The following is a 10,685-nucleotide window of genomic DNA, read 5'->3' as shown; positions in this document are numbered from 1 at the left end:
GGTTCCTGTTGATCCTGCTCCTCAAGCCTTTTTTCCCCTGAGGAACTGCAGGAGCTCCTTCAGAAGAGTAAAGAATTCCACCAGCTTCTGGCGTGGAAATGGACAGGAGCTAATGCTGCCCGACTGTGTTGGTGCTGGTGTTGGCCTTGGCCTCTGAGAGGGGCTTGAGGTGGAGAGAAAATGACTCCATGGCTGTGCTGTTGGACTATCTCTTCTTGCTGAGCGCAGTCCCATCTGTAGCAGGATCCAGTCGTAGAAGTGCTGCGTGGAGGTGTAGACTCCAGGCTGGTTTGGTCTGGCACAGCCTCTCCCCCAGCTGGTCACTCCAACAAGCCAGAAGTAGTCGTTGGTGTTATCTTTGCAGACCAGAGGACCACCGCTGTCACCCTGCAGCGGAGGAGAGAGGGTTAAGGTGGTGTTGGGTGGCCCCGGTCAGCACTCTGGCTGGCTCCTTCTCTCCCGCAGCAGCTGCCAGAGCTGTCCTGACTGCACACAAAGGCTCTGCTCAGGTGCTGGAGCCTACAGAAGCTTGTCTGGCAGGGGGTGGTGGGCCAGTCAGGCAGGGCTCTCTCTCTGTCCTCTTTGCACAGTGATCCTGGATGTGTGGAAGGGGGATGTTGCAGGACTGGGCTCTGGAGCTGTGGGCTGCCCAGAGCACTAGATGGGCTTTGTGGGCAGAGAGCCAGGCCTCTGGGACAAGGGCGGCCCTGGGCAAGGACCTGCATCTGGGCAAGGGGAGGTGAACCCCAAGAGTGGAGGGGACCCAGCAGTGGCAGGCTGACTTGCCAGGCAAAGCACGCGCTGGGGCAGGTTTGGGCGGTTGCCACAGGGCTGCCTGTGCTGTTGGGGGTGGACTTGTAGCACGCTCCTACCTGGCAGGTGTCGATGCCGCCCTGCGGATAGCCAGCACACAAGTTGTGGCTGTGGATGGCCCCTCCGTACCAGCGGCTGCTGTTGCAGAGCTTGATATCGATGAGGCGGACCTTGGCCTCCTGCAGGACATAACTTGGTCCCCCAGCTGTCAGCACAGAAAGGAGTTAACAGCCAGCAGCTCGCTGCCAGTTCTCCTCTCCTCCCCCCCACCCCCCCGGTGTCTGGCTGAAGCCCTGCCCTAGGGCTGGGCTTTGCGTCTCCAGAGGCACTGTGCCGCTGCTGTCTCCCTTCTGTCTTGCTTGGGGTAATGGGCCAGGCCCACCTCTCCATCGGCATGCACCCCGCAGCCCGACTCTGGCTTTCGCCTCTGCTGTCAGGAAGCCCACCCCGCCTCCCCAGTGTGCCCAGCCTGCGCTCAGGACACCACTCCCTTTTGGGAACTCACCTCTTGCAGTCGTGGAACCCCAGCCACTGACGTAGCAGCTTCTCAGCTGCGACACTCTCAGCCAGGCGTCGGGCACACAGGCAAGCTGCACGTAGTAGCCGCACAGGACAGGCTGGTCCAATTCCAGCAAGGCAATGTCGTTCCTCTGCGTGATGTTGTTGTAGTGCTCGTGAACCAGTAGCCGCTTAATAGTGCGCACTTGGGTCTCAGGGCCCAGCTGAGTCAAGTGGCTGGCCCCGATCACCACGTGCCACATGGTGATGTGCCTGCAAGGCAGGTGGAGAGAGGGGTCAGAGGGAGCGCAGCCACGTGCTGCAAGCAGCCCAGCAGTTGCCTGCCTTCTGCTGCACAGGGCAGAGAGGAAGGCAGCGCTACGGAGGGTGCGACTGCCCTAGCACGCCTTGGGCACAAGGAGTGTCGGGCGGGAGGCTGCTAGGAAGCCGTGGCGTGAGCCCAGCCCTCTCACGAGCAGTGTCTCAGCTGGGCTTGGCAGTGCCCAGGCACTGGGCGTGCTGCAAGGAAGCGAGATGGCGCTAGCACGTGCTGCTGTGGAGCGGGCACGTGCTAGTGCTGTGGGGCTGTTCCCTGGTCCTCCTTACCCGGGCGTGATGAAGCAGTGGGCTGCTGTCAGCACCCACTGTGGGCTGATGAGCGACCCTCCGCAGACATGCGCTATGCCTCCTATGATGGGCTTCTGGATGCTGACGATCCAGGGCCAGGCCCCTAGCTGGGCATCGGTGCCACCCACGACGCGTGACATGCCGTAGTAAGAATCCATGGGCCGGTGCCCGCAGGTCCCTCTGTAAGCAGAAACTGATGAATGTCCTGCTCGGTGGCTTGCTGCTGTTGAGGCTGCAGGTCAGCCCCCTTCCCCCCCACCAGGCGCTGCATGGACAGCAGGACCGCGGAACCCTGTGGGGCATGCGTCCATCTACCCCTGTTTGTGCTTGAGCCCCGTAGGCGAGTTGTGCCAGCGGCCTGGCTGCTGGCAAGGAACTGAGGCTCCCACATGGCGTTTGGGAAGCTTTGGTGTGGCCAGGGGGAAAAGCGAGCACCCGCCAGTGAAGCCCACAAGGGCTGCCCCAGCTCCCTCCCAGAGCCTCGGGCCACTTACCCACAGTTGTCCCACATGCCGTACGCCGGCCAGCACACGGCCAGCAGGACCAGGACGGGGAGAAAATTCATGGCTGCCAGCGGCACGTGGCAGCTGCAAGAAGCGAGAGCTGGTGGCCAGCAGTGCAGCAGCCGACATAGTGCCTGCAGCAGTCCCGCTGCCCAGGGAACCCTTGGCCCCGTGGCTGATGTCACAGAGTGGCTGGTTCCGGGTGCTGGGCACGGTGGATTCTAGGGGGGGGCGGGCAACATGGAGGGTTCCGAGCAGGAGGGGAGGCAGAAGCTGGGCTCGGACACCCCCAGCAGACCCCCGCTGAATGCTCTGCTTGCGGGACGAGGCTCTGCAGACCTCGTGGCAGGCAGCAGCGCCTGCCTCCCAGTGCTGCCTGCTAACAGCTAGCCGGGAAAAACAAGTGTGGCACCATAGCCTCTTTGGGAAGTTCACTGCCACCCCGCTCTGCGCAGCCGCTTGCCACCAGGTCCTTCCCAAAGAAACTGACACCGCAGAACGGAACTACTACAGGCAGTAGGCACCTGGTTGGGGGCTGAAGAGCCAATCTGCTTACAGCCGCGGCAGGCAAGCAGGGATGTGCAAGCCAAATCAACCAAGTATAGCCAAGCACTGCCATCCTGTCCTGCACAAAGCACAGCGAAACACAGATGGAGCACGCTCCACGCTGGCTCTGTCTGCCACCGCAATGCCCTCTGACAGGCTCCGTGTCCTTGCTGTCTACCAGCTACATTGCTCTTCTGGGCCAACACTGGTGCGGGCAGTCGCACTGCCTGCTATGCGTGGCCACAGACGTGCAATTGGAAGCAGCATGGCTTCATAGGCACTAGAAGACGTCCCCAAACAAACCGCACTCCACGCTGCTTTGGTTTTCAAAAATTGACCTGAAGGTGGTGCCCGATATCTGCTTAGAGCAGGCAGAAGGTGGCCTTGGAGAACGTCACTTGTCTTCTGTGGATACTCTGTGATGCCAGCAGCAGATTTTTGCAGGTGGTTAAGACGGAATGGTGTGAGAGGTGGGCACACTTCAGCAATATGTGAAGGAAGAGCTGGGGTCATTCTGGGGAGAGCACTCTGGCAGAGACAGCTTTGCTTGTTTGGCTGAGCCCTGTCCCTAATCACCACAGCCCCCAAACAGGTAGTGCAGAGGGGATGTGCCTAGGTGGGAAGCAGCTCGGGGTATGCGTGGTCAAGCACCTCCAAGTCCTTCCTGACTCCAGCAGGTGGAGATGTGGCCGGTGGTTGGCAGGCCTGGTCCTCTTGTAAGGTCTGTGAATGCTGGGGCTGATCAGTCAGGTAGGCTGCAGCCACATGCCACCCACGGGACTGAAAAGGTCTCTGTCCTCTTGCTCGAGAGCTAGGCCAGCTTCAGGTTCGCTAGTGCACTGCGCACGCACACAGCGCTCCCACCAGGAGCTGGCCCGAGACACTCGGTCTTTCCAACTGCGGGGTCCCTATGACCTGTGTTCCCTTCTGCCATCGCCAGCAGCCAGGCCGCTAGACCCACCCCTCTAGCAGGTACAGAGCGGGGCCACACAGAAAAGGATGTGGAATGGCTCTCAAGAAGAAGGTCGGACAGGCTGTGGGGAGTAGGGACAGGGTTCAGCCAAACAAGCTAAGCAACCGGCACTTTGCTTATGCTCAAGGACGAGCTTCTTGAGCCCCCCTTCTCTCCATTTTCCACACTTATTCATCCCCCTCGACTTCCTTGGCTCCTCACTTTCTCTGCCCTTGTCTCCTCCCAATCAAGGGACCTAGCCCCGCCTACTAGTCCCCCTTGCTCCCAGGTCTGTCACATCTGGGAACAGATTAGGTCTTTCAGGGGCTGTTAGCTAGGTCATCTTGGCCTTGCGTGGCATTACTGCAGTGGTTTCCTGGCTACAGCTGTCCCTGCCAGAGTCCTCTCCCCAGAATGACCCCGGCTCTTCCTTCAGATATTGCTGAAGTCTGGCCACCTCTCACACCATTCCCCCTTAACTTCTGGTGACATCTGGCTCTTCCTCATGGCACTGTAACTCCTGCCAGCTTTCTTTCATCTTTCCATTTAGCAAAGGCTTCAACCAGGTCCTAATCATCATCCCCAGAGTTGTCTGCAGGTCGCATCATTATTTTGCATCCTCTTGCTAGCCTCAATGTGCCAGTCTTCTTCATGCCATGGTGGCTCTGAGCACGCTCCTGTCTGACCAGCCATGGTGTCAGCCCTGCTGAGCGACTCTTGCCCTTTGCGCCCTCCTTGACTGCCTGCAGCCCCATTTTGCCGGGCGTGGAAATCCTTGCCTTGCGCACGAGAGTGAATTGGACTCAGGCACGGTTAACTGTGAAACCTGGCAACTTTATTCCAAGAACTAAGTCAGCTTCAGCATTTGTGTGCACTGGGAAGTGTTGCGGAGGAAGAACCGGACTCGACACGATGATCAATGTGATCACGTACAAGCCGTTTATTAGCCTCAGATAGCTCACTTTTATATTCCCCACTACATACGCGGCGATTCCCCATTGGTGATAATCAATTTAACTCACATAGTAACTCGATTATGATTGGTGTGCGTCACTAGCTCACGCGCAGTGCTCGTGGCCTTCTTGCAGGCGGCAAGTTCCTCTTCGGCATCTGGGAGTTGTTTGTCTCTGCATTCTTACTTCCTCATTCCAACCGCAGTTTGTCCTCTGGATGCTCTTGCGGCCTTATGCTAAGGCTCTGCGGCCTTAGGCTAAGGCTTCATGGCCTTCTAGAGAAATGCTGGATTGCTCACATGTCCCCAGTCCTTTAATGCTTCATCCTCCACAGGGAGGAGAGCGGGCAGCACAGAGCAGGCCTTTGATGCTGAGGCTGCCTTTGGAGCAGCAGGCATTGCCCCAGAAGGAAATGATCATGGTCCAGTGCAGCCTGCGCTGGTTCCTGTTGATCCTGCTCCTCAAGCCTTTTTTCCCCTGAGGAACTGCAGGAGCTCCTTCAGAAGAGTAAAGAATTCCACCAGCTTCTGGCGTGGAAATGGACAGGAGCTAATGCTGCCCGACTGTGTTGGTGCTGGTGTTGGCCTTGGCCTCTGAGAGGGGCTTGAGGTGGAGAGAAAATGACTCCATGGCTGTGCTGTTGGACTATCTCTTCTTGCTGAGCGCAGTCCCATCTGTAGCAGGATCCAGTCGTAGAAGTGCTGCGTGGAGGTGTAGACTCCAGGCTGGTTTGGTCTGGCACAGCCTCTCCCCCAGCTGGTCACTCCAACAAGCCAGAAGTAGTCGTTGGTGTTATCTTTGCAGACCAGAGGACCACCGCTGTCACCCTGCAGCGGAGGAGAGAGGGTTAAGGTGGTGTTGGGTGGCCCCGGTCAGCACTCTGGCTGGCTCCTTCTCTCCCGCAGCAGCTGCCAGAGCTGTCCTGACTGCACACAAAGGCTCTGCTCAGGTGCTGGAGCCTACAGAAGCTTGTCTGGCAGGGGGTGGTGGGCCAGTCAGGCAGGGCTCTCTCTCTGTCCTCTTTGCACAGTGATCCTGGATGTGTGGAAGGGGGATGTTGCAGGACTGGGCTCTGGAGCTGTGGGCTGCCCAGAGCACTAGATGGGCTTTGTGGGCAGAGAGCCAGGCCTCTGGGACAAGGGCGGCCCTGGGCAAGGACCTGCATCTGGGCAAGGGGAGGTGAACCCCAAGAGTGGAGGGGACCCAGCAGTGGCAGGCTGACTTGCCAGGCAAAGCACGCGCTGGGGCAGGTTTGGGCGGTTGCCACAGGGCTGCCTGTGCTGTTGGGGGTGGACTTGTAGCACGCTCCTACCTGGCAGGTGTCGATGCCGCCCTGCGGATAGCCAGCACACAAGTTGTGGCTGTGGATGGCCCCTCCGTACCAGCGGCTGCTGTTGCAGAGCTTGATATCGATGAGGCGGACCTTGGCCTCCTGCAGGACATAACTTGGTCCCCCAGCTGTCAGCACAGAAAGGAGTTAACAGCCAGCAGCTCGCTGCCAGTTCTCCTCTCCTCCCCCCCACCCCCCCGGTGTCTGGCTGAAGCCCTGCCCTAGGGCTGGGCTTTGCGTCTCCAGAGGCACTGTGCCGCTGCTGTCTCCCTTCTGTCTTGCTTGGGGTAATGGGCCAGGCCCACCTCTCCATCGGCATGCACCCCGCAGCCCGACTCTGGCTTTCGCCTCTGCTGTCAGGAAGCCCACCCCGCCTCCCCAGTGTGCCCAGCCTGCGCTCAGGACACCACTCCCTTTTGGGAACTCACCTCTTGCAGTCGTGGAACCCCAGCCACTGACGTAGCAGCTTCTCAGCTGCGACACTCTCAGCCAGGCGTCGGGCACACAGGCAAGCTGCACGTAGTAGCCGCACAGGACAGGCTGGTCCAATTCCAGCAAGGCAATGTCGTTCCTCTGCGTGATGTTGTTGTAGTGCTCGTGAACCAGTAGCCGCTTAATAGTGCGCACTTGGGTCTCAGGGCCCAGCTGAGTCAAGTGGCTGGCCCCGATCACCACGTGCCACATGGTGATGTGCCTGCAAGGCAGGTGGAGAGAGGGGTCAGAGGGAGCGCAGCCACGTGCTGCAAGCAGCCCAGCAGTTGCCTGCCTTCTGCTGCACAGGGCAGAGAGGAAGGCAGCGCTACGGAGGGTGCGACTGCCCTAGCACGCCTTGGGCACAAGGAGTGTCGGGCGGGAGGCTGCTAGGAAGCCGTGGCGTGAGCCCAGCCCTCTCACGAGCAGTGTCTCAGCTGGGCTTGGCAGTGCCCAGGCACTGGGCGTGCTGCAAGGAAGCGAGATGGCGCTAGCACGTGCTGCTGTGGAGCGGGCACGTGCTAGTGCTGTGGGGCTGTTCCCTGGTCCTCCTTACCCGGGCGTGATGAAGCAGTGGGCTGCTGTCAGCACCCACTGTGGGCTGATGAGCGACCCTCCGCAGACATGCGCTATGCCTCCTATGATGGGCTTCTGGATGCTGACGATCCAGGGCCAGGCCCCTAGCTGGGCATCGGTGCCACCCACGACGCGTGACATGCCGTAGTAAGAATCCATGGGCCGGTGCCCGCAGGTCCCTCTGTAAGCAGAAACTGATGAATGTCCTGCTCGGTGGCTTGCTGCTGTTGAGGCTGCAGGTCAGCCCCCTTCCCCCCCACCAGGCGCTGCATGGACAGCAGGACCGTGGAACCCTGTGGGGCATGCGTCCATCTACCCCTGTTTGTGCTTGAGCCCCGTAGGCGAGTTGTGCCAGCGGCCTGGCTGCTGGCAAGGAACTGAGGCTCCCACATGGCGTTTGGGAAGCTTTGGTGTGGCCAGGGGGAAAAGCGAGCACCCGCCAGTGAAGCCCACAAGGGCTGCCCCAGCTCCCTCCCAGAGCCTCGGGCCACTTACCCACAGTTGTCCCACATGCCGTACGCCGGCCAGCACACGGCCAGCAGGACCAGGACGGGGAGAAAATTCATGGCTGCCAGCGGCACGTGGCAGCTGCAAGAAGCGAGAGCTGGTGGCCAGCAGTGCAGCAGCCGACATAGTGCCTGCAGCAGTCCCGCTGCCCAGGGAACCCTTGGCCCCGTGGCTGATGTCACAGAGTGGCTGGTTCCGGGTGCTGGGCACGGTGGATTCTAGGGGGGGGCGGGCAACATGGAGGGTTCCGAGCAGGAGGGGAGGCAGAAGCTGGGCTCGGACACCCCCAGCAGACCCCCGCTGAATGCTCTGCTTGCGGGACGAGGCTCTGCAGACCTCGTGGCAGGCAGCAGCGCCTGCCTCCCAGTGCTGCCTGCTAACAGCTAGCCGGGAAAAACAAGTGTGGCACCATAGCCTCTTTGGGAAGTTCACTGCCACCCCGCTCTGCGCAGCCGCTTGCCACCAGGTCCTTCCCAAAGAAACTGACACCGCAGAACGGAACTACTACAGGCAGTAGGCACCTGGTTGGGGGCTGAAGAGCCAATCTGCTTACAGCCGCGGCAGGCAAGCAGGGATGTGCAAGCCAAATCAACCAAGTATAGCCAAGCACTGCCATCCTGTCCTGCACAAAGCACAGCGAAACACAGATGGAGCACGCTCCACGCTGGCTCTGTCTGCCACCGCAACGCCCTCTGACAGGCTCCGTGTCCTTGCTGTCTACCAGCTACATTGCTCTTCTGGGCCAACACTGGTGCGGGCAGTCGCACTGCCTGCTATGCGTGGCCACAGACGTGCAATTGGAAGCAGCATGGCTTCATAGGCACTAGAAGACGTCCCCAAACAAACCGCACTCCACGCTGCTTTGGTTTTCAAAAATTGACCTGAAGGTGGTGCCCGATATCTGCTTAGAGCAGGCAGAAGGTGGCCTTGGAGAACGTCACTTGTCTTCTGTGGATACTCTGTGATGCCAGCAGCAGATTTTTGCAGGTGGTTAAGACGGAATGGTGTGAGAGGTGGGCACACTTCAGCAATATGTGAAGGAAGAGCTGGGGTCATTCTGGGGAGAGCACTCTGGCAGAGACAGCTTTGCTTGTTTGGCTGAGCCCTGTCCCTAATCACCACAGCCCCCAAACAGGTAGTGCAGAGGGGATGTGCCTAGGTGGGAAGCAGCTCGGGGTATGCGTGGTCAAGCACCTCCAAGTCCTTCCTGACTCCAGCAGGTGGAGATGTGGCCGGTGGTTGGCAGGCCTGGTCCTCTTGTAAGGTCTGTGAATGCTGGGGCTGATCAGTCAGGTAGGTTGCAGCCACATGCCACCCACGGGACTGAAAAGGTCTCTGTCCTCTTGCTCGAGAGCTAGGCCAGCTTCAGGTTCGCTAGTGCACTGCGCACGCACACAGCGCTCCCACCAGGAGCTGGCCCGAGACACTCGGTCTTTCCAACTGCGGGGTCCCTATGACCTGTGTTCCCTTCTGCCATCGCCAGCAGCCAGGCCGCTAGACCCACCCCTCTAGCAGGTACAGAGCGGGGCCACACAGAAAAGGATGTGGAATGGCTCTCAAGAAGAAGGTCGGACAGGCTGTGGGGAGTAGGGACAGGGTTCAGCCAAACAAGCTAAGCAACCGGCACTTTGCTTATGCTCAAGGACGAGCTTCTTGAGCCCCCCTTCTCTCCATTTTCCACACTTATTCATCCCCCTCGACTTCCTTGGCTCCTCACTTTCTCTGCCCTTGTCTCCTCCCAATCAAGGGACCTAGCCCCGCCTACTAGTCCCCCTTGCTCCCAGGTCTGTCACATCTGGGAACAGATTAGGTCTTTCAGGGGCTGTTAGCTAGGTCATCTTGGCCTTGCGTGGCATTACTGCAGTGGTTTCCTGGCTACAGCTGTCCCTGCCAGAGTCCTCTCCCCAGAATGACCCCGGCTCTTCCTTCAGATATTGCTGAAGTCTGGCCACCTCTCACACCATTCCCCCTTAACTTCTGGTGACATCTGGCTCTTCCTCATGGCACTGTAACTCCTGCCAGCTTTCTTTCATCTTTCCATTTAGCAAAGGCTTCAACCAGGTCCTAATCATCATCCCCAGAGTTGTCTGCAGGTCGCATCATTATTTTGCATCCTCTTGCTAGCCTCAATGTGCCAGTCTTCTTCATGCCATGGTGGCTCTGAGCACGCTCCTGTCTGACCAGCCATGGTGTCAGCCCTGCTGAGCGACTCTTGCCCTTTGCGCCCTCCTTGACTGCCTGCAGCCCCATTTTGCCGGGCGTGGAAATCCTTGCCTTGCGCACGAGAGTGAATTGGACTCAGGCACGGTTAACTGTGAAACCTGGCAACTTTATTCCAAGAACTAAGTCAGCTTCAGCATTTGTGTGCACTGGGAAGTGTTGCGGAGGAAGAACCGGACTCGACACGATGATCAATGTGATCACGTACAAGCCGTTTATTAGCCTCAGATAGCTCACTTTTATATTCCCCACTACATACGCGGCGATTCCCCATTGGTGATAATCAATTTAACTCACATAGTAACTCGATTATGATTGGTGTGCGTCACTAGCTCACGCGCAGTGCTCGTGGCCTTCTTGCAGGCGGCAAGTTCCTCTTCGGCATCTGGGAGTTGTTTGTCTCTGCATTCTTACTTCCTCATTCCAACCGCAGTTTGTCCTCTGGATGCTCTTGCGGCCTTATGCTAAGGCTCTGCGGCCTTAGGCTAAGGCTTCATGGCCTTCTAGAGAAATGCTGGATTGCTCACATGTCCCCAGTCCTTTAATGCTTCATCCTCCACAGGGAGGAGAGCGGGCAGCACAGAGCAGGCCTTTGATGCTGAGGCTGCCTTTGGAGCAGCAGGCATTGCCCCAGAAGGAAATGATCATGGTCCAGTGCAGCCTGCGCTGGTTCCTGTTGATCCTGCTCC

General features: G+C 59.0%; 2 protein-coding genes across 2 annotated transcripts; both read right to left on the bottom strand.

Annotated features, from left to right (window-relative positions):
- Window positions 1-21: 21 nt before the first annotated feature.
- On the bottom strand, window positions 22-5,312 carry LOC142364783 (acrosin-like). The gene is made up of 5 exons (XM_075444911.1): window positions 5,294-5,312; window positions 1,918-2,041; window positions 1,319-1,584; window positions 873-1,018; window positions 22-387 (listed from the first exon to the last, which is right to left on the bottom strand). The coding sequence occupies exons 1-5, from the start codon at window positions 5,310-5,312 to the stop codon at window positions 22-24; spliced, it is 921 nt and encodes a 306-aa protein (XP_075301026.1).
- Window positions 5,313-5,353: 41 nt separating this feature from the next.
- On the bottom strand, window positions 5,354-7,428 carry LOC142364782 (acrosin-like). The gene is made up of 4 exons (XM_075444910.1): window positions 7,250-7,428; window positions 6,651-6,916; window positions 6,205-6,350; window positions 5,354-5,719 (listed from the first exon to the last, which is right to left on the bottom strand). Exons 1-4 carry the CDS (start codon window positions 7,426-7,428, stop codon window positions 5,354-5,356), a joined length of 957 nt encoding a protein of 318 aa, XP_075301025.1.
- Between the last annotated feature and the right edge of the window lie 3,257 nt (window positions 7,429-10,685).

Source organism: Opisthocomus hoazin, chromosome 29, assembly GCF_030867145.1.
Source record: "Opisthocomus hoazin isolate bOpiHoa1 chromosome 29, bOpiHoa1.hap1, whole genome shotgun sequence".
Classification (NCBI taxonomy): Eukaryota; Metazoa; Chordata; class Aves; order Opisthocomiformes; family Opisthocomidae; genus Opisthocomus; species Opisthocomus hoazin.
The sequence above is the reverse complement of the archived record's forward strand: the minus strand, read 5'-3'. Positions and strand labels throughout refer to the sequence as shown.

Excerpts from the sequence above, each read along its gene's own strand:
- LOC142364783 (XM_075444911.1), bottom strand. Across the intron at positions 1,019-1,318 it reads GGGTTCCACGACTGCAAGAG|CTGGGGGACCAAGTTATGTC; the intron begins GTGAGTTCCCAA and ends CTGTGCTGACAG. Across the intron at positions 388-872 it reads GCGGCATCGACACCTGCCAG|GGTGACAGCGGTGGTCCTCT; the intron begins GTAGGAGCGTGC and ends CCTCCGCTGCAG.
- LOC142364782 (XM_075444910.1), bottom strand. The coding sequence starts at position 7,428 with ATGGATTCTTACTACGGCATGTCACGCGTCGTGGGTGGCACCGATGCC. Across the intron at positions 6,917-7,249 it reads CACTGCTTCATCACGCCCGG|GCACATCACCATGTGGCACG; the intron begins GTAAGGAGGACC and ends CCTGCCTTGCAG. Across the intron at positions 5,720-6,204 it reads GCGGCATCGACACCTGCCAG|GGTGACAGCGGTGGTCCTCT; the intron begins GTAGGAGCGTGC and ends CCTCCGCTGCAG.